This window comes from Cyprinodon tularosa, unplaced genomic scaffold, assembly GCF_016077235.1.
Source record: "Cyprinodon tularosa strain WSP-4 unplaced genomic scaffold, ASM1607723v1 ctg341, whole genome shotgun sequence".
Classification (NCBI taxonomy): Eukaryota; Metazoa; Chordata; class Actinopteri; order Cyprinodontiformes; family Cyprinodontidae; genus Cyprinodon; species Cyprinodon tularosa.
In genome coordinates this window covers 265081-291384 of record NW_024039054.1, presented here as the reverse complement: position 1 = coordinate 291384, position 26304 = coordinate 265081, and the positions used below count along the sequence as shown (strand labels likewise).

Sequence of the window (26304 nt, the reverse complement as noted above, 5' to 3'; positions counted from 1 at the left end):
CTGAATTCACTGTGGGAACATTTAAATATGATCTTAGATGAGTTCTGAGAAGAGGTCAGCCATGTGATCAGCATCAATTCACTGTAAAATGTTTGTGCTTTTTATTAAATGTTTGAACCATGTCATTCAATTATGCTTTGTAAAGGCACGTTTTTAGGTACTACACTACGGCTACAAGTGCTACAGTTTATGATGTGATACATTTCTACATTCTTTCGTATCAAACATAAATAATAAAAAAAACAATTTGTCAAAGATAACTAAAATGAGATGGTTTGTTTGAATCTAGATAAATCATTCAATACATTTTTTTAAGGGCCATGATACTGAATATTTTATGGATGGATAAAGGATGCCTGGATATGTGGAGATGGTTTTCTAAACCAATATTGTTTCTCTTCCTCCATTTACATCATACAAATGACACAATAACAAATTCTACACAACTCTTGATTTAAAACAAACAAAAAAAACATTTATTAACAAATAAAACAAAAAAATATTAACATTGGGTAGCAAATGGAGGGAGCAGCAATGGCTGCTGAATGCACTAATGAATGAACACATGCACCTATGGGCCTATCCAAGAAAAAAAAAAAAAAAAAAAAGCCGTAATACCTACTACAATGTGATTGAAACAGGAAACTAATTCAGGCCATCTTGTATAAACACAAACATCAGTTAAAGCCTGTGATGGACTGGTGACCTGTCCTGGGTATACCCTGCATCTCCCCCGTAGAAAGCTGGAAATAGATACCAGCACCCCTCGCGACCCCAGCAGGGATAAAGCATGACAGAAAATAGATGTATGAGTTAAAAACAGAAGCTGCGTTGGGCAGCTATCAGAACCCCTGGAGCCATTTATCCCTGCCCCATGCCTACATCTTTTTGGCCCAAATCCAACCTTCTAAACAGCACCTCTGGACATTTCCTATTCCGTGGGGGTGCAGTTGAGTCAAAGTTTCATGTCATCAGATAAATTTGACAAAAGAGACTCAAAGATCACTTTTATGAAGTCTGAAGCAGATCAGATCAAAAAGAGCAAAAAGCTGAGATATGGAATTTTCGCCCCCCTTGGCCTTTACTGTGTTTTAGAATTGATTTTGACATCACATTGATTTGTTCAATTCTATTTCGATAAATTTTGATCCCTAGTGCCTAAATTCTATGCATGTAATTAAAAAAGCGCTAGGAGAAGTTTGCTACGATCCAACAGGAGTCAATAACACAAAATTGCATATTTGATCCAAAATGGCCGACTTTCTGTGGGGTTTGGAGGATGGCTCCAAGATACTTTTTTGTGCATCCTAGTGGATTATACAAGTATACCAAATTTCATAATCCTCAATAAAAGCATTGCCTGGGGCTGTTTTGTTTTTGTCTTATGACAAAGAGTCTGAAATTTAAAGTTCAGCCACGCCTGCATACTTTGTCGCAGCAAAAATCTTTTTATAACATTTGATTAAAACACAACATGAAATATATTTCTCTGAACGTAATTAAATAAATCCTAAAATACACAATACAGAAAAAGTATACCCATCCAAATGATTGGAATCACTTTCCTGGTCGCAGGTGTATAAAATCAACATCTCGGTATCCAGACTGTTATAAATATTCCGAAGTCAGCTGCCAGCTGGATCACAAGAAAATGGAAAATGTTTGTGAACAACAGCAACTCAGCCACAAAGTGGTAGACTACATAAACTGACGGGGTCAGGAGATGCCCATAGTGTAAAGAGGTGGCTGACTTTCTGCACAGTTGGTCGCTACACACCTCCAAACTTCATGCTATCTTCAGATTAGCTCTAGAACAGAGAGCAGAGGGCTTCATGGAATTGGTTTCCATGGTGGAGCAGCTGCATCCAAGCCGCACATCACCAAGTGCAAAGCACCGGATGTAGTTGTGCAAAGCACTGACCTCCAGAACAGTAGAGACATGATCTCTGTTGTAACGAATGGTGCTCCTCCATCTAAAAATGAATCAGTTTGGGTTTGACGGTTGCCAGGAGAACAGTTCTTATCTTGCTTCATTGTGTTGAGTGCAAAGTTTGGTGGAGGGGATATTATGGTGTGGGCTGGTGTGGTGTGGCAAGGCTTTCTCTTCCAATGGTGAAACAATTTCCATAAACAGTCCTAAACCTTGTGGGCCGCGTTCCTTAAAGATTAGAGGCTATTTTAAATGCAAAGGGTAGAGAAACGTCTTATTGAACCCCTATGGATTAGGAAGGGATGTAGCTGAAGCTCATGTGAATCAAAACAGGCTAGCAAATGCTTTTGGCAATAAAGTGTATATCCCTCATTTTTGTGGGTATTTTTGTAATTGAAAATGGAACTATAATCCTAATGAGAAACAATGATCCGATGTGGGAGAAAGAAAAGGAATGTTCTCTATTATTATAGCTAGGCCTATAACATCTGTCTTATCATTCATAAATGTTTTGGACTGATATCTGTAGCAAATCAACAAATACAACCGCTTTCAGCTCTAATCAGTGATTTATGTCAAGCAGGCAGACTGAGATGTTGACTTAGTGTAATGAAACAGTGTGTTGTGGGTTTAAGTCAGTTAAAAAGAGACACAATGTCCATTAGGTTATGGAACATACAGTACCAGAAATCTCTCATGTTTTACCGTATATGTATGGCCGCCATATTGAATATAGATCTCTGGCTTGTTCTGCACATCCAACTTTCCAACCAGGAATTCTGACGTCAGAAGGTTATTTTTCCAACTAAAAACCTAGAAAGTTAGGTATCAAAGCAGAAGCAAAGGCAACAGCTTAATCGTCTGTCCACTTTTTATTTGAAACCACCACGTTGAAAAGAAACTATACCTTATACCAGTTTGAGAGTTTTAATAAATAAACAATTTTGTGATCTAAATCTAACCTTTAGTGCTTGAAAGTAAAAGATGCACATTTTCTGACCCATAATCATCATGCTACCCTCAGCCTGTGCGACCTGGGTGCAAGTGTCATGCATTCATGCTCGTCATATTTTTATCATCATCCCTTTAATGGCCACAGCAAGTTCATTTCGTTGGTGGGGGAGATGCTGAACAAGTGGGGACTTTATTACAAGGTAAAGGTTAAGATTCCTGCCCAGATCTGTGTGTTATCCTCTGCAATAGGCTAGACTAAAAGATATTTAAATATCTGCATCCAATGTGATCATTCTGATAATTATTCACTTCTGAAATCCTCCAGTTTGTCTCCAGACATGAAAGCCCCTAACAACCACTGTGCTCAGGTCTTTACAGATGGGGCGTCTATGGATCCTTCCCCCTCCTGTGAACCAAAGCCAGTGTCGTTTGAGCCGCTGCTGCCCGTTGGAGACTGAATCGCTTTCTTGTTTCCGTTGTTCTCGACCCCCTTGATTGTGCAAGATCTCCCCTCTACTTTACTCCCACATTTTATTCCCTTCATCCATCCGGCCTCTCCTGATTTTTCTGTCAGCTCAATGTTATTGAACTTGTCGATCATTTTTTTTGCAGCTGTTGTTTCACAGTTTGTTTCTTTGCTCTCTGGCCTCATTTCTTCTTGTTTTTCTGTCACCTGGGAGTTCATTTCTCCTTCCCTTTTTATCTCTGCACCCTGTGTGCTCTCAACTTTCACCTTTTCCTCTGGGCTGATAAAACTTGTCCCTTCTGTGACCTCCTCTTTAACTTTATCATCTTCCTTGTTTAACCTTACTACATGCTCTCTTTTCTCAGTTTCCTTCTCACCCTCTATTTCTGCTTTTGCTCGTCCCTCTTCCATTTTTACCACTTCGCAGTCTGTCACCTTACTCGATTCTTCTTCTTCACTTTCATTCACCTGATTCAATAGAGCATCTGTGTCCTGCCGCGCCTCTGAATCGGCCTTCCTTTCATCAGCCCCTTCCTCTTTGTGATGAACTGTCACTTTAAGCGATGTGTTTTTGTCATCTTGCCTGCTGTTAAAGCCTCTGAAGTTATTCTTGGCACCAATGATGTATTTCCCCAGCACAGAGGAACCATCCTTGGTCAGCGCATCGTTTGCAGCGTGTCCATCAGTCAGTAGAAGCTGCTGGATCCCTTTCATTTCAATGTGCATCCTGGAGACGGCTTTGTTCAGCTCTGTGATCCGGTTACCGATGTCTAATGGGAGAAAACACAAATCACATCACAGTAATTAGGTTTGCAGACGATAAAATTTAATTTAGTTTCAAACTCTCCTAATAGGCTAACACTTTAGATTCCTTATTTGATTACACAGCCTTTGCATTAGGAATAGTAAGAAATCGAAGCTTCTGGTGAGCAGAATTTCTGTGATTTAATAACACGTTTTAATTTTCCGAATAAACTTCAATTAACTACAACTTCTAGATCATTTCCAGAGGTTTGGGAAAATATGAAAATTTGGGTTTCAAATGTTAACTACTATGTAGAGCTATATTGTGCCACAAAGTTTGCTTTAAGTCTTCTTATTTTCAGATTGGAAAAAAATATTAAATTGTAATATCATACTTTTCAAATTAAGGAAATAAAAAGAAATTTTTGAATCAAATGTTTTAATTCCAGTTGTTTTTTCTGTTATAATGAGGGCTGCAATAGTAACATTTAATGCCACATGATGGATTCCAATTTGAATAAAATTTTACAATAAGGAGAAAGAAAATTGCAATTATAAATGTAAGAAAAAATATTAATCCATGAAAACCAAGTAGTTTCTTACAATATGGAAACATATGGAGCAAAATTAAAACCAAGAAGTTTGTTCAAAAACTTTTTTTTACAAAACAATAATTTTGAGTATAAAAAATCAATTTGAAACTGAAAGTAATATTTAAAATAGCTTTTCAAAACAAATTTTTCCCTGTCAGTTTCCCTTTTTTTTTTTTTTTTTTCCAGTTTTAAACTGCCCCCTGGGTGTGGGGGTGGGACAACATTGTGTCTGGAATTATGATTTAAAGCTTTGGCGCTAACTTTCCTAGTTGCTCCATTGAGGGACCGTGGAAAATACAAATGTCATCAATATTCTATTTTTATATGATTTGTTTTGAAAAAAAAAACAAAGGTCATGGTTGGAACCTGCATCTGCTTTAATCAGTCTGGTGGTTCTTCCAATTGTCTTTGAGAACAAAGGAAATATCTAATGGCAACTAAAAATAAGACAAAATAAAATTTGGTTTATTTTTAAAGCGCCAATTCACAACACATGTCATCTCAAGGCACTTTACAGAGACAATACTGTCAGATTGGATAAAAGTTGCTACCAAGGATAATCCGATGATTTCATCCAGTCATTGACTTGCAAGACAAGCTTTGTGTGGATGAGCTCGTGGTGATGATTTATGCTTGCATTTTGTTGTTGACTCTTCAGCAATCCCTCACACTGAGCATGCATGCAGCAACAGTGGAGAGGAAAAACTCTCTTTAATCTGAATAAACCTCCTGCAGGACTATGCTCAATGTGAGCGGCCATCTGCTGAGGCCGACTGGGGTTCAAGGAGACAGAAGCAGAGATACAAAAGGAAGCGAATAAACAAAAATGATGCAAAAATTTGTCAATACCTTAATGGCTTCAACAAGATTTGAGTCATTTGCAGAAATTAATGGATTAGATCAGTGAAGCATGTTATTTTGTAAAACCAAACAACGTCTATAATGTTTTAAAGACATTTTTAATTCTGACAGTTCCAGAATATTTTATTCCGGCACTGACGCTGTAAGTCATTACTCTGCATCCCATGTAATCCCCCTAAACCAAGGGGACAGCAGTTTGAATCTTAAACTTAAAAAAGTACAGAAATAAATAAAATAAGAAAAAAATAAGTCATAAACATTTATTTTTAGTTATAAATTGTTTTTATATTAAAAGTCTTTGTGTTTTTTTTTTTTTTTTTTTTTTTTTTCGTTTTTTTGTAGAAATTTTTATTTTGCACAAATGTTATGGCTGCATTTCAGCTCCATACATTTACTTACTTAAATTGTTGCCTGATCTCATCATCAAATCAAGTAAGATTTAACAGCTTGTTTAGCATCTACATCAAAATATAAAAAATCAATTAAGAAAATTAATCAATCAAACTTATAAATAAAGAATTTTGTGAACATTGGTGCCTTTATTCTGTTTTGATAAAAAGCAGATTATTAGACATTAAATAGCGGAAATAGTGGTAATTTTCCCTGTTTTTCCATTCAGTCAGGTTAAAGGCAAACTGCAATGTAGTAAATTAGTAAAAAAAACTCCTTCATAATTTCTGATAATCAAAAGCTTGTTCTTTAGAAGGTTAAAAAAAGTGTGGATAACCATGGATATTTATATTTTATTTTCCTCTCAGACCTTATATGGTTCTGTGTCCCAGCATTTTCCTCACTTAATTGGCTTCAAATAAAATCCTTGTTAATGAATATGATTTTGAGATAATCAACAAATGCATAATAAACCTCTAACATTCATTTAAAATAAGCTTTTTGTCCTCTTGGCCTAAAACTGGAGTGTACTGTACTGGTCTGAAATTATCTGATGGTTTGATGAATTGAGAGTGCGGTTTTGGAAATAGTATGCAACACTTCCTCCAGGCTGAGAAGAAAAGGGAAGCGGTCTGCCTGTTACGGGAAACATTCTGCTCATATTCATAATGTTTAGTCTGGCAGCTAAAGAATAACTAATTGAAACAGTTGAGCTGTTTTTCTCCTGAATTATCCATCAGCTAAAAGCTATTGGTAAAAAGTCTCAGTTTAATCTGACCTGAACATACCTCACACGTGATATTTTATTGGACCATGATGTTAACATTTTTTTCCTAACTCTATTTGTCTCTTAGTTTTGCTAAAGTTTCTGATTAGAGTACTTGTCTTTACTTGAACAAACCCAGCAGTACATGTGCTCTTTTTAAAGTCGGTTCAGCCTAAAAATCTCAATTAGTCAACCCTTTTTACACTTAAAATAAGGAATCTTAAAATACACTTTTAGTAAAAATGGAACATGCCTTTGTTATGTATGAACGTCACCTGGAAAATAGACCATAACCTCCAGAAACCAGATTATTGGATGGCCAGAATACATTCTAAACGGTGAGTGGCGGCCTAGTGGTTAGGGCATAGAGCTTGCAATCCAGAGGTTGTGAGTTTGAGCCCCACTCCCACAGACTTCCACTCTGGCTCCCTCAGCAAGACCCTTAACCCCACACTGCTCCCTGGGTGCCGCACAATGGCAGCCCTCTGCTCCCCAAGGGATTGGGTTAAATGCAGAGGTAATTCTCCAATGTGAGACCAATAAAGTTAAATTATCATTAAAATACAGGTGGATGTGTTAACGCTCACTGGAAATCAAAAAAATCAAAGTATTTAAAAAAAATTAAAAGTAGCAACTAAATGTTCTCTTTCTTTTAGCCAAAATACAAAGCTTTGTTAGGTTGGAGCTATTTTCTGATTAGTCACTAGCTTAGCACTAGCCGTAGCATTAGCCTAAGCTGTAGCATTAGCTGTAACATAAGCTTAACGACTTCAATGATCTCATGTTGTGTTGTAAAGAAACTAGAAAGTCTTCTGCCCATTATTTTTGGGGATGAGAAATTGAAGTGTTGGAACTGATGTTAACTTTGGTCAGAATTCTGGCATAATCATATTTTTTGAATTGATGAAGCAATTATTGTAAATTATAGGTACATTCATTTAGCTGCAGATTCCTTGGCTGTTGAATGGAAAGTCATTTTTCTGCATGCCCAACCTTCACGTCATGCTCTTAAAACAGAACAGGTAAAGGATAATAAAAACATGGTGAAAACTATGCATAAAGGACAGAAAACGCAGCCATAACAAAACCCCATTTACACTACCCTCTGAAAATTGACCCGTTTCAAGCTCAGTTCCTTACACAGTAGGGAAGCTAGTATTTTTATGAATGTCTGAAGTTTCATGATTATGGAGACTGACTGTAAGGAAATGACGCTGTCTGCTTATGCACTATTTGTAATCTGAGAACCGAGCCAGAACTGAACCGTGCCGAGCCTTACTGGTGAACTAGTAGTTTAGCGCGGTTTGGTTGTGTTTGGCACGGTCCGGTTCAGTTTTGCCATAATTTTCCGTCACGGTCCGGTTACTTTAACATGAAACAATTGTGTTAAAGTAAATAAATATGATTAAGTAAATTTGATATCTGTAAAGTATTTTTTCCTGTTAATTTTTCCTTTAATTGTGGCTGATGTACATGAACTTGCCCACATTGGGACAGTAAAGGATGTTTCTAGTCTACAACAGAAAGTATATTAACAAATGCATCTTTTATTCTAAAACTAAAAAGTCTTAATTGACTTTAAATGGAAGGAACAGAAACAAAATAAATATCTTTGTATGTTCAAAACAGTAATTTGGAATCAGAGTTTTAAAAACTCAGGTTTCTTTTTATTTAAAGTGAAAATAATATGTTAAAGCACCAACTGCTGAATTCCTGATATGTTTTAAAACTGTAAAAAGCTATTTTAATTCTTTGCCATAACATAATGCAGTACTTGGGGTGTGTTTATATCACCAGTTGGTTACCTTTCCTCTTGGTCTCCTCAAACTCCCTGCGAGCTGACTCGATGTAGCGCTGGACCAGAGCTCTGATGACCTGCTGTCGGTAAGGCAGGCTGTCCTCCGATCCCTTATCACTGGACTTTTTCCAAAGATTAGATTTCATTAAACTCATTTTTAAAGCAACAGAAAACAAAATAGATTTGGATCACTGAACGCACACTCACCACCGAGGCTATCGGAGGGTATTTTTGCTCTGAGTTATAGTTGCAGCAACAGCAGATGCGTTTAAAAATCCCCCTGGAAAGAAAACCCAATTATAAATCTAAACTAAAACATGCATATTTTTTTGGTAGAAGATTTAGTTTTACCTCAGGATGTAAAAGATAGCTTTTGGTGAAGGGATGATGTTGAAAGGCACAGGCATGGTGAGGCCCTCTCTGAAGTAGCTCAGGTACAGCTTAGAACGAGCGAATTTCCACTCTACGTCTGCATCATCCTGAAAGACAGAACAGATGTCAGGCTGCATCGCTGAGCTCTATCTTCTACAAAACAGGAACACAGAAGACCTCTGACTCTTTACCTCAATCTTCTGGAAGGAATTAGTAATCATGGCAATGAGCATGTTGAGGAGGACAATAACTATGACGAGGGTAAAGATGCCGTACAGGATCCTTCCTACAAACTCTGCTAAAACAAACTGGGGCATGTCCACATAGTCCTGGTTGGCCACGCCAAACATGGTCCAAAATAAGAAGTTAAAGGTCTCATTAAACCTGCAGAAGAGTCATAAAGCAGGGTTGATATCGTAACAATCTTTTAAGAGAAAACTACAGCAGACACAATGCATTCATTTCTGTAGAACTACAGAACGTAGGTAACTGAAAAGCCTTCGTTCTCACCTGCCAAGATGTGGAGAAATGACATAAGGAACATAGACATTGTTTATGCCACAGAGGAAGGCGGTTCCAATGATCATCAGTATAAACATGAATCTGCAAAAGGACAAAAAAACGTTATTTTTACCTCCTTTGCTGTGTTCTCTTAGCGTAGTAAACTAGCCCCACCCGCCAGCGGCCAAAATCATTTTTGCCTGCGAGTTTGGTCTAGCCTCGATCTATGCCCCAGGCCCTAAATCTGGAGGGCCAATCACAACGCAGAGATGTGTTTTGAATTTTTGGATACAAAGTGGGCGGGGTTTTGAAGGCATGACGACAAAGCTGTGCGATGCTGGAGAAACCACAAGGAAGATGGCAACACTTATTGAACAGTTCTTGTTTGACTGAGCTTTGGAATCAGTTTTGGAAGGATTAGATTTGGGGTTTTCGTTGAAACGCGAGCAGGCAGAGGCTCTACGCTCATTCATTTTTGAGAAGGACGTATTCGCCATTTTACCGACATGCTGTTTTCTTTTCACTCCCTCACCAGCTTTCTGTTGCGCTTACTACATCACAGTCAGTTGTGCTCATTGGTTAGAGTGTTCACCAATAGGCACAGACTCATCAACAATCTTCTGATGTCGCATTAATTGGGGCCAGACTAAATTACACATTTAATCTCACATTTAATCTGGTTTATCAGGCTAGTATTCTCTGACTTTTTCTCTAAGAAAGGTAAATATGCAGATGCAGTGATGCTGTTACCTCATCATGTCGTCAATCATCTTCCCTATGGAGATCTGCAGCGTTCCCAGGGACTCGTGGGCTGGCAGGATGTAAGCCAGCCGGGTGAAGCTGAGCATGCTGGTTACTGCAAACAGCACCTCAGAGATGAGCTGTGGGTCCTCCTGGTGCCAGTTGTCACGGACTTCAGGAGAAAAAGAAAATGCTTTAAATGCTTCTTATTAAAGGCTCAAAGTTAAGGGGGGCTTTTTTGCACCAATTTATTTTCTAAATTTGTTAGCAAACAAAGCCTTGTGTGTGTTTTACAACAACAAAGGAGGCAAGATCATGTGCTTGGGCGAAGAGTAGTGGCCTAGTGGTTAGGGCATAGAGCCTGGAATCCTGAAGTTGTGAGTTCGAGCCCCACTCCCACAGACTGCCAATCTTGGTCTCTGAGCAAAGACCCAATAACCCCACACTGCTCCCCGGGTGCCGCACAATGGCAGCCCACTGTTTCCCAAGGGGATGGGTTAAATGCAGAGGTAAGTTTCCTGAATGTGAGATCAATAACATTAAATTATTATTATGTATGCAGGGGGTAAAGATGAGAAAATGTTCCCACTAAAAATTATAAAGGAAAGTCGAAGAACAGTGTGAAAATAAGACCTCAATGGCACTCGGAATACAGTAAAAATGTTGATTTTCACCCAAGCGGGAGCTAAAGCTGCCGAAGTGCCCAGATGTGGCTGCAAAGTTGATGGACACCCGAGTAAACATTCTTTTAATTCAGATACTCGTGATAGCAATGTGATTCTTAACCTCCATAGGCTAGGTTTAAACAACATTAGAAGTAGACTGATTGATTGGTGGGCTGCACGGTGCTGCAGTGGGTAGCACTCTTGTCTTGCAGCAAGATGGTTCTAGGATCGATTTCTGGCCCGGGGTCCTTCTACATGGAGTTTGCAGAAACTGCCAGAGATAGAGACCAGCCCCACCGCGACCCTAATAAGACTAAGCCGGAAAAGATGGATGGAGGGATAATTAATTGGTTCTTAACTTAACCCTGTTTCCCTATTTGTGTTTTTTAGGAACAGGAATTTTCTTTTTCCTTGATGTTCTGATAGGAGGCTCAGAGGAGGATTAACTAGAACTTAAAGATGCAATAGATTGGTTTATAAAATCATTTTTGCGTTGGTCTTCGAATACACCAAGTTGCAGCTTCACCGCAAGGCATAGTAGGATGGCCAGGCTCTATTAAGTACCTGCTTTAATGGTGGCTGTCTGGCTTTCTAAATGTTCCACGGTACTGCCAACAGATGGAGCCATGTCTGTTAATGTTTGCTCATCACACCTGGCTCTGGAATTCTATTTAGGCTCAAAAATAAATATCTGATCATTATCAGGTTGGATGCTTAAAGAATATAACCTTATTCTTTTAAGATCAAATGCCCTTTTTGTCCCTTTAGGATTTTATGTGACCCATTGACATTCCTGATTATGAAGGAAAATAAGCCAGTTTTAAATAGTTTTTCATAGAAAATTGAAAAGAAGGACTTTTCTTTGTATTCAGTTCCCATCAAATTAAATCCCCTAATTAAAATCTAGTGCATGCGATTCCCTTAAGAAGTAGCAGGGAATTAAGTCCACTTATGCAAAATTTGATCAAAGATAATAATAAACTTATAATAATACGTTTTACGAAAGCTTGTGGTCATCCTTTTTTGAGGAGTATCCAACAGTTATTTGTTATTTGTAACATTAAACATGATGGCAGCAGCATTTTGCTGGGGGAAAACGGTCATTCTGAAGTGATGGAAGCTTTTTTTTAAGTTTGACATGAGCCATATGTCCAAAGCTATAAGGCAAACATGTAGAGAAAGAACCTTTAGTCAGATTGGACCAAAGGGGAACATTTTACACTGTTCTGCTTTTTTACCCGCAAAAAGCAGAACAGTTCCCTAAACATATACCCCATAGTAAAACATGGAAGTGGCAGTGTCATGCTGTGGGGATGTTTTTATTCTTACAATCATAGACAGTAAATCTGATTATTCTGATTCTAGAAGAAAACCTGCTGAGGTGAAAGTTGGCTCTGTGTAGATTTACCTTCTAGAAGGACAGCAGCTCCAACAATAAACCCGAGAAGCAATGAGTGCATAAGTCCACAGGGCATGGTAGAAAACTCAGAATAAAATATAACTAAGGTTCATAAAGACATAAAAATCTATGTTAGATCGACATAAGATATTTCTCCCAAAAGAATGAGCAAAAATATCACCCTCTACATCTGCATAGCAGTTAGAAATCCAAAATATATGCAGGTTTAATTTCAGCCAAAGAATGTTCTACATGGTAATTAGATTTCAATTAATTAATGTCAATTATTATTGTAGCATTTTGTTCCCTATACTGTTTAATTTCTATATGAATGACCTCTCTAAGCAGCTAAACTTGTGTAGAACTGTCTGAATGGTTGGAGATACAATTATAAATAATTTAATGTATGCTGATGACCTAGTAATCTTTAGTCCAAGTTCAGCTGGTCTTCAGAAGCTGCTTAATGTCTGTTCAGCATATGATGAGCTTCATGACGTCAAATTCAATCCTTCAAAAAGTATAATTTTGATCTGTCGCACTAAAGAGGACAAAAACATAATATTTCCAAATTTTAAACTATCTGGTATTTTATTGAACGTCTCAAATTTAGTCAAATATCTTGGTCATGTGTTGACAGACCGTCTGTCTGATGATGAGGACATTTAGCGTCACGTCCGAATGATATACGCTCAGGCAAATATCCTTGTCCGAAAGTTTGTATTCTGTTCTGACAAAGTGAAACTGAACTTGTTCAGATCATATTGCACATCACTGTATACGGCATATTTGTGGTGCAACTTTAAAAAAGCCAGTCTTCATAAGTTGAAGGTGGCTTATAATGATGCACTAAGACTTTTGTTAAATAAGCCCAGATGGACCAGTGCCAGTGCATTGTTTGTTTCTGTTAGTGTCAGGACTTTTATGGCTGTTTTGAGAAAGCTTATGTATAAATTTATTTGTCGTCTAAATGAGTCTAATAATATAATTATTTTACTGATGACCAATGTCATATATAGTGCAGTTAAATACTCATCTGTGCTTTGGAGACATTGGTATAATTGCCTCCTGAAGGGTTAGGTTCCTTCTCTGTTGTACTCTTATTCTTTTTTTTTCTTAGTGTATCTGTTTTAATGTATATTTAATGTATAATGTAATGTATCAATTAGAATTCATTACAAGAAATTATATATGACTTTTGTTGCTTAACTTTACAATGATGTTAACTTTTGTTGGTATATCACTTACAACTTCAATGAAATACATGGAGGTCTGTTACAACATGTTGAAATGTAAAAAACATCTGCAGGTATGCAGGTGAAGATTCTCATTCCAGGTCATAGTCATTCCAAAACAGTTTAAAAAAAAAACAATCCACTGGTCTCTGTTTTGAAGATTGAGACATTTCGCTTCCCATCCAAGAGCTTTTTCAATTCAAAATGTCAGAAATAGCGTTGAGTTCGAGGGTTTATGGAGTGGACCAAAAACAAAGCCTTGTTTTGGCTTAGAAAACATGCAAACTGAACCTGACGAACGGCTCCACCCCTTAGGAATGGGCAGTCTTTTGGGTTCTTTATTAGACTGTTATACTCGATACCTGTCTATCTCTCTGAAAGGGAGGATGGGGGTCGTTAGGGGGAATTGTTTAGCCAGGCCAACAATTTCCTCTAATGACTTCCTGGATTGGAAGTGAAACATCTTCAAACTTGGAAACAAAGTCCAGTAGATTGTTTTTCAACTTTTTTAGGAATCTGTAGGGATGAATATCTACAGAAACACTGTAGCTGAATAAATCAATGCCATTTTCTCACCAGTCTGAGTGAAGTAGATGCATTCGTCGCTGTTGCTCTGATCATGGCAGAGGAAGTGACCTTTGAGCATGATGAGCACACGCAGTGCGAAGGATGCCAAATACATGCTCAGCACCATCACGTCCAAGCAGTTCCACCAGTCCAGGAAGTAGCTCCGCAAGCCCTCAATCCAGACTTCCTTACACTCATACCAGAAGAATCCTACATGAAAGACATCAAGCCCCCTTTAAATGTCAGTCATGCCAGAGTTGCTCATAAAAGTTGAACCCGAGTGGCCGGACTCACCAACCACCCACACCATGTGGAATGAGCTGTGCAGGATGTTCTGCTGACGGGATGCAAATTTGTCTCGATACATCTCCATAGTTATAGATTCTCCAAGTAATGTGATGAGAAACCACAGGTAGGATGCAGAATGAAGGAGAAACTTGATCACTGGGATTTTAAGAATTTTTCCTGCCTGGAGAAAAACAAGAAGACTGTCAAGCTTGTCCCCTGGGAAGATTGGTTATTTCTAGACTTGAAACTCAGCAGCAATTTCCATTCAACCTTTGACTTTGGGGCAACCCAATAGACGAGGCAAAGAAAGGGCATAGTAAAAAAGATCCCAACAGAGACCAAGAGCTTCCAGATGGTCCTGCTACCTCTCCACCCTGCCAGGTTTCCACACCAGATGGAAGAAAGGACCTGCTGACAGATCGGATGGGCAACAAACTAACAAACACAGAGAGAGGACAAGGTTGGCAATTAAGGGTTTTCCCATACATACCAAATTGAACATGCCTCAGTTCGCCCACCTGCTTCTGGTTGTAGTTGACAGCGAGCCTCAGACGTGACAGGTTGGGTATTCCCTCCTCGAAGGCCTGCTCATCCAAAGCGTCCTGGCTCTCATCTCCGCAGCTGTTTAGGATTGTGGTGACCTCGCTCTGGTTGCGGCACATTCCCAACAACTCCACTGCAAACTCCTGACAGAGCTGCTCCAGGCTCAGGTACTGAGGCTGCAGGAGAATCACACATTGGTCATAGGAAGGCTTTGAGACTCTAACAAACCACAGTTGAGGCCATGTTCTACAATTAGAAAAAAACATGGTAAAATTCCCAAGAATTGTCAGCGTACTGAAATTATTGTAAGAGCTAACCAATAACCAAATCAACAACTCAAGAGTTTGCTAAACAACTCAGATCATGAAAAACACTGCAGACATCACTTGCTTCCATTTATGCCACAGGTCAGGATTTTAATGGCTTATATCCTTTAAAATAATTTTTTTGTTATTTTGAAATATTTCATAAGGATATTTCTTTATTAAAATGTTGCACAATGATGGAATGTGAGGCAAAGTAATGGCTTTGAGAAGACCAAATGGCTCTTTAAGCAGCTAATCTCCTCAGGGCAGCAAACTCTCTTATTTTAAAACAATACCGTATATAAAGTTGTTAAATCGGTTCAATTGAATGCGGTCTTTGACTTTGTTGAGCTGTGAGAAATTTGGTAATGCTGCAACATCGTGAAATGGGATGCACCCCGACAGGAAGAGGTGGCTTTGCTTACATAGCAAGTGTTTTTCTTCAGGGTTGGAAGAAAACCACTAGACTTAACAACTTAATACAGGGGTTACAAACTGGTTCCAGAATGGCCCGTGTGGCTGCAGGTTCTCTTTCCAACCAAGCAATAGCACACCAGACTCCATTCATCTCATCAAGTGAGTCCAGTCTTAACCTGATGACTTGATGAGATGAATGGAGCCTAGTGAGCTATTGTTCGGTTGGAAAGAAAACCTGCAGCTGTACTGTATGAGATGATAACATCAATCCCATTTGGGCCATAGATTAATCAAAAGCAAACTCAAAAGTTCACCTTTTAATGGCTCCAAAGAGCAAGAATGGAGGTGGCATATTTAAAATCCACACTCAGAAAATAATGTGGGTTGACCTTTAACATGCTAGAACCAGGCTTAGCTAAATTTATTTATAGCAATCTCAAAGACGGCAAACATTGCCATAATCAACAACATCTAGATGAATTTACTTTTTCCCCTTAAATAAACCAAACACCGCAAAACAGTTTTTCTACTTTCTTGTGTTCTTTTTATCTGATCTGACGTAAAGAAATTAGAATACATTTGTGAAAGGATACCTTAAATTCTGGCTCTTTTTGGGACAGCTTGCGGAGCTCTCTGCTGAGACTGAAGGCGCTGAGCATGGCATCATTGGAGGTGACGGACAGGTAGGCACGGCTGGCGATCCCACGGTAGGTGTTGATGCGAGACAAGGAGAACTTCAACAGGTCGTATTGTCGGCCGTTGCGACACTCCAGACAGGCGCAGGAGATCTTATGGGGCCATGGGATGACATGGCCTTTCTGAGTGAGCATAGTGACTATCTCGTAGAGATCTTTCTGGCAAGCAAGTGTCAGAGGAGTCACACCAGGTGCAAACTGTGAGTCGTCAATGGACCGGTCGAAGATGGCTTGAGAGAAGGATCGTACGTCCATCTTGTTGCCTTTCTCCTGGTCCAGGCGATCCAACAGGCGTTTCACCACCTTGGGCTGATTTGTGTCCACAGCCACCAGCAGAGCCTCGTGAATCTGCCGGAAGTCAAACTTGACCCCCTGCAGGAGGGCATCCATGGCATCTTCATTGCCCAGGCGGATGGAGAGGTTGAGAGCTTCCCTCCATTGGCGGTCCTCTGATTCATCCAACTGGCGAATGATGCCGTCCCCAGTCCTCAGGAGCCCACATAGAAGCTCTATCCTCCCCTCCTGAATGGCGTTGAGGAGCTCCGGAGGGAAGCGCATCTTTTTGTTCATAATCTCGCGCCATTGCTCCGGCTGGGAGCGAGGCAGGAAAGTTACAAATCAGACCAATGTAAAAAGGTCAAGATATGATGCAAGTGAAACTAAATATCCGTTGTTCTGATGAAGGTACATTGAACTGGTATTGCTTCATAAAAGTAAAAAAAAGGACAGAACTGGAAACAGTTTTAAGCACGTTTACAGCACAAACAAATCAAAGTCTACTCTTTATGTCGATGTTCACACTATGAAGCACATCAAAATAAGAGAACTTACCGTGAGGTTATCCATTCCCGGAGACAGACCAGTATGTGCTTTATCGATGTGAATCCTAAAGCGAAAGTCCCATCAGAGTCTTTGGAGACATGAAGTACATTTCTAGCAACTATTTTGAGCACCAGAGATGGAGGTGGAAGATACCAATAGTCTTGTACATTCACTCTCAATCAGAGAACAGAGCACTGTGGCGATCATGTGCTACCGCCTGACTAGATGGATTCATCATCTTCCATAAACTCAATAACAAAATTTCCTGTCCCCGGGGCCAGAGCCAATTAAAATGTAACCTGGTTAAAGTGTTTCATGCTTGGCTGGGCTGAAAACAAACTGTCTCAAACATGAATTATCCCTGGTCTCCACATTGGTAACACTGCCACAGGACAATTAAAGCGGCTGCCTTAGTTGCTCCCCCGAGAAGCAGTAGGGAGCTTGAAGCAGCTTAGAGGAACAGCTCAGAGTTAAAGATTCACTAATTATTGTAATTGATTTCTTAGATTTCTTTTCTCTTCTTACAACAGACTTTGCCCATTTAATCTCTGCATAACTTTCTTATAAAAACCTCCAAGGCTGATGATAAAGCATGTTTTAATCCGGCCTGCAACCTACGTTTATTTTGCGAATGGAAATTGGTTGCCTAATTTTTCCATCCCATTTATGATTAAGTGAATAGTAAAAATTCCTTGAAAGGAGATTACTTCTTAATTTAAACCAGGAAAACTTTTTGGCCTGAGGAGTTCTAGATTGCAAAAATTGACAAACCCAGAAGGTTTTTTCATTTGAAATGCAAAATATAAACATGTTTTGGTAGAGTTATGGCTGAAATACATCTCTAAGTGGGTTGTTCTCTCCATAAATATTTTAGAGTCTGTACACTCAAATTAACGAATATTTCATTATCAAATTAGTCCAATAATAAGGGATCGACTAATTGTTTTAGTACTGATTATAATAGTGAGTCCTTTTGGCAGAATTCCTGACACCATCAGGATTCAAACCTAAGATTCTTTATCAAAGGTGCTGAATTGGCATAAAATTATAGAAGATCAGGAAAATCATAGAAAAAAACAACTATCTCAAATCAAACGTTTAAATCATGGAATTAGTCTTCAAATTTGTAAATCAAGTATTAAATTCTGTAATTTGACTATCCATTTTTAAATAATATTTTTAAACAGATTTTTAAAAACCACAATTTATAAATCTATTGACATTTCCATATCACACATTTAAAAAGGTAATTCCTTTTTCCATTTCTATTATATTTTTTTCTCCTTGCACTTTGAAATTGTAATTAGTGTTTAAGTTACCCGACAACAGCTTATTAACAGGTTGGTTACAGCAGATTAGCAGCTCCGCTTAATGGTTTAGCACCAGTTTGATTTCCATCTGTTTACGGCTCAGTTTCAGCCTGTTAACAGCTTTAGCTTTCCTTTCTAAACATTTCATTAACTGCTTATTAACAGTTTGTTAACAGCTTATTAACAAGGGTCACAAAAGCTTAATGAGAAAGGAAAACTATTAAGAGAATTCACAGCGAGCAATTAATGAATGAAGAGGGGAAAAGAAGACAATTGAAAAATACAAAATGAAAAATAATTGACCATTAATCAGATTAATGGTTTAAGATTTGTGGTTTTTAAATCCCAATTTAGAAACAGAATAAGGAAAAAGATTATTTTGAAATGGTTATTTTTCTTTTTGAGTGACTCTCTTAGTCCTCTGTACACAACAGAAGGAGCCAATATTGTAATATCCTGCCCTGCTAAATTATTTAGAGAATTTAATACAGGACGATATCACAGGAATTAATCTGATGTCAAAATTTTGGGGAAGGGGGGCACAACAAACATGTTGGGGAGGCTGCTATGGTCAGGTGAGAGCAAAACTGAACTTTGTGAATAGCATGCAAAATGCTGCATGCGGCTAAAAAAAGATAAAAGATTGTAAACACGGTCTTCAGAGGTCACAGCTTTACGCTGAGGGATTGCTGTTCTGCTCAAAGTTAAGCTAAAAAAAAGATAAATAAATCACTGAAGCAGCTGTAAATGAAAGTTTGGAATATCATTCTTCTGCCTTTCCAAAAGTATGACCAATAACTGCAGCCACTGTTGGCAACTCTGCAGGAAGAAAAGTCGCTGTTGGCTGTCCTAATAGTCATTAGATGACATCATCACCTGATTTGCACATTCAGTAATGCTTTGATCCAGTCATAGGAGAGACAAACCAACATCGGAAATACAGAAAATTACTTTAAAAAATCTAAATATATTTATAACTATAAATTAACTCTTAAAAATTGTATTTCATAATATTTCACCTGAACCAATAGTATATAAATCAATCTTATAACTAAAAGACAGTTAACAGAGGCCGACACAGTAGATAAGAATGTGTATAAATTCTATGCAGTATGGGATGAAGTTTGAAATAAAATAAACATTATTTTAAATATATTTCCATCCTGCTTGTTAGTCCAGCGGGATCAGAGAACTACTCAGATTTAATGGAGGAGCAGAGGGGAGTTGCTTTTCTCTTTGTCTGCATCTTCATAGTTTGCTGCAGAGCGGCTGACTAGCTCAGGTGGTAAGTCACCCCTCTCCTTCAAACGGGAAGCCTGGATTCGTATCTCAGCTAGGGGGAATGAGCTGCCAGTGTGGGTCCTTAGGTGAGACCCTTTATGCCAATGCCTGCTTTGGGGAGTGGTGGCCTAGTTGTTAGGGCATTGTGCTTGGAATCCTAAGGTTCTGAGTTCCCTGGCTCCCTGAGAAAGACCACACTGCTCCCCGTGTGCCACAGAATGGCAGCCCACTGCTCCCCAAGGGGATGGGTTGAATGCAGAGTCAATTATGTTGCTCTGTACTTTTAAATGTAATGACACAAAAAAAAAACGCTGGAAGAAGAAAGAGTCTCAGAGCTGTGAGCTCACAGCAGCACTCACTGCTTGCTGAAAACAGTCAAATTAACCTTGTCTCTTAATTTGCCAAGTATAACAACATCCTTGAAATAAAACTGTGATTGCAGAACCGTTGGATTTGACATCAATGCATGCCACTTTTAAGCTTTGTATTGATAAAAGTTTGACTAATCTGCATCTATCACACTAAAGTCCCAAAAAAAAAGTTTGCAGTTTACTTGTTGCATAACTCAGATTTCCTTCCATCTTTTCACTACTGATCAACTAAACACACTAAAGCCTTATCTAAAGAGGAAGCCTGATGGACTGCTGCCATGTGCAAATGTCTTTATCAGCTCAGCGTAGGAGGCTGCCTCTACGCAATGAGCCTCTGATTGTTTGATATTTAAAACGGAAATAAGTTACAGAGTTAAACAAAAAGAGGAAATGTTCTAAAACGTTCATAACATAATTATTTTAAACTGATATTCTAACAAGGTCAACAGTGTGTCCTGATGTTTCAAGAAGGTTTTTCAATCGTCCTGATAGCAAAAACAAATTTTTATTTAATCATTCAAAAAAAAACAAGGATCTGGGTCAAGGTGCATTCACACACACTCTGGTTCTTCAAGAAAAAAACTATTATAAAAAAGACATAAAATAAAGAACCTTTTCAAATAAAGAACATTTTCCAATGAACACGAAAAGCCTTTAAAAGTTTGAAAAAGTGTGTATTCACGAAAAATACAAACATGGAGTCAAATTACATCAGCTGAAATCCTTTTTTCCCCCAATAATCAGTTTAACAGCAAAAACAAAAAAAAAAACAAATGAAAAACAGATGCACTCAAAACTTGATAGTTTTCTCCTTGTTAATCAATATGGGACCTGCTAAATAGATAAAACTATAAACACATTTAACTTTACATAACGTACATTTAACCTTTACTCTAAGCTCTCTAAACATGATCAATAATGCTTTTCTTCCTTTCTCAGGATCCTTTGCTACTTTTAAGGTTAAAATCAATTACAAGTGTAAGACAAAAAAAGAGAAATTTGAGAAATACTTTAACTTAAACCCATTTGGAGATGTTTGCATACGAGGCACATCTTTTCTTCCAACAACAAAAAGAAAAGCATAAAAACTTTACACAACATAAAAAGATTTCATGTGTCCTTTGTCTGGTTTAATCTGTGCAGATTGGACCCACCTGTTTCAGTACCTGGGCAGAACAAATGCATGACAGATGACTTGTTGACTCCAGATCTCCTTTAAAAAAAAAAAAATAAAAAACTAAACTGTATTTTAAGAGACTTTCAGGTTAAACTGATCTCAATTGTTTTGATCTAAAAATGATCCTGATGCAGAAGTTGCCTGGAGGTCTTAATAACTGTGAAAAATAAACATTGTTTAACACTAGAAATGTTGTATCATGATCGATCTTTTCCAAGAGGGGGACACGTTAACCTCCTTAGTGAAAAACAACCAATAAAACTCCTAAAAACCAAATAAATGTTCTTTGAACTCTTAAAAGTCCAACCAATAAAAATCATTTAGTAAAAACACAAAAAGTGAAGAAGCTCTCTTGTATCTTCAGGTTATGGAGCAATTTAAATAAGAACTAAAAGACGTCATCGAATATACAGAGAAACTTTGCGTCTTCCACTTTCTGTGTGAACCAACAGTAGTGTTTGCCATGAGACAATAATGCAGGTCAGCCTGGATGTCTCTATTGTGACTCGTCCCTCGTTTCGGGGTCCTCCTTCTTCTGCTCGTTCATGCGACTCCATGTGGAGCCTGGGGAAACAAGATCACGCTTTGTAAACAAACACCAAACAGAGCAAAGGACTGCGGTGGCAATTAAAAGGCTTTAAAGGTGAAAAGCAGAACTGGAAACTTTTGGGAATTTTCACTCACTCATCTCCGTTAGTTTCTGTATAAGGGTTGAATCTCCTCCAGGTTTGCTGCATGGAAACAGAGAAGCTCGATTGAAATACAATGATGAGCTGCAGCAATGGTTTGTCTTTCGTGCTCCGGAAAAAAACTATTCAACCTCATAGACCGACTAGTTTGTTCGTTTTTAAAACATGGGAGAGAGTGTTTGGCTGACAGCTGAAGGTGTTTGACCAACCTGCTGTCGGCTTCGTCCTGCCCGTCCACGTCGAACCGCAGCTTCTTCAGAGGCTTCAGAGTGGCTCCCGGACCCATATTTCTCTTGTTGGAGCGCTCGCTGCTGTTTACCATCTGGTTGATCTTCTGGAAGCGATTCGACACCTGCAGGTGAGGAAAAGGACTACATGAGAGCATGAAACTCAACTGATGTGGCCTCTAGAGGTCAGAAGGGAGGGACGGCCATCAGAGCGACAGACACCTCACCAACAGGCAGATGCGCCTAGTGCAGGGTTCCTACAGCATAAGGCAAGTTAAATTCCAGACTTCCTAAGACTTTTTAATGCCACTAGAAAAAAAAAGTTAAGACCAACTTCATAATAAATGAAAGAAACTGAGTAGCGATAAATTTTCCCAAATTCCTCAGGGTTTCCGCGGGTCATTAAAAAAACATTTTTGTCAGATATATTATATATTGCGATATATTTGCGCAGAACTGCTTTCGGTTGATTGTAAAACTTTATGTCCGGACAAAAAGCTTGATGAGGAGAAAAAGCTAGAGAATGGGAAAATGCTAATTTCAACAAAAGTGGCTGGAAAACAAAGAATTCAGGACAGCCTGTCGATGGTAAACAGGACGACGGATTTTGCCGTGTATATACATGGGTACTTGTTGATGGCATTCAATTGATTTCTAAGAGCATTAAAAAGCATTAAATTAGAGTTACTCATTCTTGTATATTAACATAAACCATTAATTTCTGGCCCACTAGAAATGTTTAAAAAGTTGAAAAACTTTCCATAGAGGAAGAAAGCTAAAATCACATAAATAACAGATCTATATACATATATTTTTTTAGCATTTACGGCACTAGTGGCTCGTTTTTTTGGACAGTAGGCTGACAGGAAAGGGGGGATGAGAGAGGGGGAGAGACATGCGGCAATGGACCACAGGCCTGACTCGAACCTGGGTCGGCCACGTTGAGGACTAAGGCCTTCGTTTATGGGTCGTGTGTGGTAACCATTGCGGCACCTCTGCGCACAGATCTATTTTTGACAAGAACTGAACTGAATTCACAAACTTTATTTTTGATCCCAACTCAAAGTCCATAATAGCTCTGCTTTCATTATAGGCAAACTGCCAAACACTATCCAGAGGTTTGCTGCTACTGGTTTGTTGATGTGGGAGACGCTGTGGAGGAACAGGACGGAGAATTGCCTGCTGCTTCTCCATAACTTGGTTTTCACGCTTCGCATGTGTGAGTCCACTGCCTTGATTCCCATTGCGCCAAGCTGGAGTGACTTCGTGCCTCATCTACATTCCCTGGTTCTGGTTTTAGCCATGCAGAAAACTAGACAATTTTCATTGAATTTACACTTCCCCACATTGTCCAGATAGAAAGATAGTGGCGCATCACAGAATCGTTTTAATGTAAAAACATTATTGTACCTTATTCTAATGTTTGATATGGATTAAAAAAATAAAATCCTATTTTCTTTTTTCCCAGCGTTTTATTGTCATTACAAGTACAGCGCAGCAAAATTACACTCTCTGCATTGCTTTGGGGAGCAGAGGGCTGCCACTGTGCTGCGCCCGGGGAGCAGGTTCACGGTCTTCTCTCAGGGCAGTCTGTGGGAGTGAGTTTCAAACTCACAACCTCAGGATTCCAAGCTCTATGCCCTAATCACTAGGCCGCCACGCCCCGCACATTTATGATGTGGTAATGTTTTTAAGACCTATGAAAGACTGATTTAAGACATCTTAATACCAATTAAGGCCTTAATTTTACATTGAAGAATTAAATGTCTTTTAAGACTTTTTAAGGATCCGCGTCCTTCTGATGTAGTTAACTGAACTTTAATACTCTTTCTATAACTAGAATCCAAACGGGACGTACTGTATCTAAGTGACTTACTTTAAAAATGCCTTAAAACACTTATTGTTTATAGAAGCTTTAAAAATAAACAGATTTGATTCAAATTTAAGATGGTCTTTTAGAAATGTAACTTACTTTAAATAACGTCTTAATAATGTTTAAATAAATACTTTGCATGTTTAAGCCTTTTATTCGGTCATTATTCATTATTCTATTTCCCTTCACTGTGCTTGTTTATCTCATACATCTTAAAGTAGTAGTATTATAAAAGTAGTAGTAGTATAAAATGCAAAAAAGGAAATAAAAATCTTGTTTTGATTAACATTTTTGTTCCAAGTTTAAATTATGATTTTTATAATTATTAATGATTAACTATTTACAAACAGTGTTCTTTGCTTGTAATGATATTGGAACAAAATTCATTTCATACAATACTGTCAAACTAATGTGGAGATGAAAACTGCTACTTACCCCGAATGATTCCCCAATGGACACCAGCATTCTGTAAAGCCAGAATAAAGAAATGTATTTGATTTTATAAAGAAACAAAACGGGTGAATGTACTCATTGTTTTATGTAAAATCATCAGAAGCTGAGGCATGGCTGACCTAGAGCGAGGGGTCATAGGGATCGGCGACATGTGGCGGCTTTTTAAAGGGGAGATGTAGATGTTGTTGCTCCCAGGCACACGCAGAGGAGAGCTGGGGATCTTGTAAGGGCTGCAGGGTATTTGGGGGATGGGAGAGATAGGAGGCGGCTAGAACAGCAGAAGGACATCTGATGAGCTCAGAGTTTACAGAAAAAAGTCCAATACTTCATTATAATTGAGACTTAAGATGTTTCACCCTGGTGGACGCATGTTGCAGGATATTTGTTTTCAACTTCTGCATGAACACTTGGTTGTAGAAGACAATGATGGAGTCGTAGTGGCCTTCAGTGATCAGCACGTTCTTAAAGGTCTGCAGGATTGAGAGAAACAGCATGGGATTGAAAGTGCTGAACTTTTGAAATGAAACCATTTTCCATGAGTGATGCTTCACCTCCTGGTTGGTGTTGGGCATGTTCTTGTAAGCTGAGACAATGGACTTGAAGCGCAGATCGACACCCTTCACTTTGCATATGGCATACATGGCTGACATCATCAGCTAACAAAGTCAGAAACAAACACAGAAGGAGAAAACTTTAAATCCGTACAACGGGGTTATGAGAGGGAAATGAATAATGGTAACTCTTAAATGCCTGACTACCTGGTCCAGGTGGCGGTCTCTCATCAGCTCATACTCGTTCTGTAACGTGTACTGGAATAGGGTCCATATTATAGGCTCCAGCTCAGGGTGAGAGGACAGCAGAGAGGAGCAGAGTGTCTTTAGCCTTGTATAGGCCAGGCGGTACACTGCAAGATAAACGTAACAGGTACAGAGTTTATCACAAACATTCCTCTGCTTTGAACTTTTCACATGAAGCTCAGCATTCCTGAGTACAATCATCAGGTTTCTCTGAAAATATTTAGTTTTTCAGAATCGACATTTTCTACCAGTTACTTTACTACAAAATATTCCCACAGATGTACACCATCAACTGGAAACAATATCTGTTTATTTGCAAACACAAAAAAGTAATTTCTAAAATAAATTATTTCAACTCCATGTTGCTGAAAGGGCTGCACCTCAACCTTAAGAGGAAAAACTTTTATTGATATGAGAACCACAGGTGCGTGTAATTTAACTGGAACCAAAGTGGGGGTGGCAAGATGGTTTTTACAATCATTGTGATGTTTACCATTTATAATTAATGTACCATAAAATAAGTATTAATTTATTAATGACATTAATCAAATATGAATTATACCAATAAATTGTGAACTGCAGTCAAAACTTAAGTTTCCCATTAAATACATTTAGAACAATCAATTAAGAAAAATAAATAAATTTTAACTGGTAATAACAGTCGTAATACAAAAAAAACAACTATGAAAAATAAAAAAAAATTGGAAAATAAACATAATTCCTTCACTCTGTATGCATAAACAAATTAGGGCTCCAACTAACGGTTATTTTGCAAATCGATTAATCTTACGATTATTTTTTTCAATTAATGGTTTACTAATCGGATAGCCAAAGGTTCCTTAAAGAAGACTTTTTACAAAATAAAACCAGGTGAGACTGAAACGTTTCCACTTGAGGAGTTCTGGACAGAGAGCATTGACAAAAAAGATGATTTAGTTTTCATCTTAAATGTAAATTTGTTTATATATTTTTTATAATTTTGATTTAATTGCTGCTTTAAGAGGGTCACTAGTAGGGGTGTGCAAAATAATCGTCATGATGATGCATCGTGATTCTAATTTTCATGATCTACTGCAT

The 26304-nt window shown here is 38.3% G+C and overlaps 2 protein-coding genes across 2 annotated transcripts in view; both read right to left on the bottom strand.

Annotated features, from left to right (window-relative positions):
• Positions 1-1451: 1451 nt before the first annotated feature.
• LOC119789585 (short transient receptor potential channel 2-like) lies at positions 1452-17254 on the bottom strand. Its single transcript, XM_038294525.1, has 13 exons — positions 17059-17254; positions 16126-16818; positions 14786-14986; positions 14538-14702; positions 14274-14448; positions 13989-14189; positions 10126-10288; positions 9385-9477; positions 9066-9258; positions 8854-8981; positions 8710-8782; positions 8510-8624; positions 1452-4120 (listed from the first exon to the last, which is right to left on the bottom strand). The coding sequence occupies exons 1-13, from the start codon at positions 17071-17073 to the stop codon at positions 3249-3251; spliced, it is 3087 nt and encodes a 1028-aa protein (XP_038150453.1). The 5' UTR covers positions 17074-17254; the 3' UTR covers positions 1452-3248.
• Positions 17255-20664: 3410 nt separating this feature from the next.
• rb1 (retinoblastoma 1) overlaps positions 20665-26304 on the bottom strand; it is a 49768-nt gene continuing 44128 nt past the window's right edge. The window contains exons 20-27 of the mRNA XM_038294521.1: positions 25189-25334; positions 24982-25086; positions 24787-24900; positions 24550-24698; positions 24413-24443; positions 22087-22229; positions 21873-21919; positions 20665-21752 (exon numbers count right to left, since the gene is read on the bottom strand). Coding sequence (XP_038150449.1) covers positions 21685-21752; positions 21873-21919; positions 22087-22229; positions 24413-24443; positions 24550-24698; positions 24787-24900; positions 24982-25086; positions 25189-25334 — 803 coding nt within the window. The 3' untranslated portion in view covers positions 20665-21684. The remainder of the gene's footprint in view (positions 21753-21872; positions 21920-22086; positions 22230-24412; positions 24444-24549; positions 24699-24786; positions 24901-24981; positions 25087-25188; positions 25335-26304) is intronic.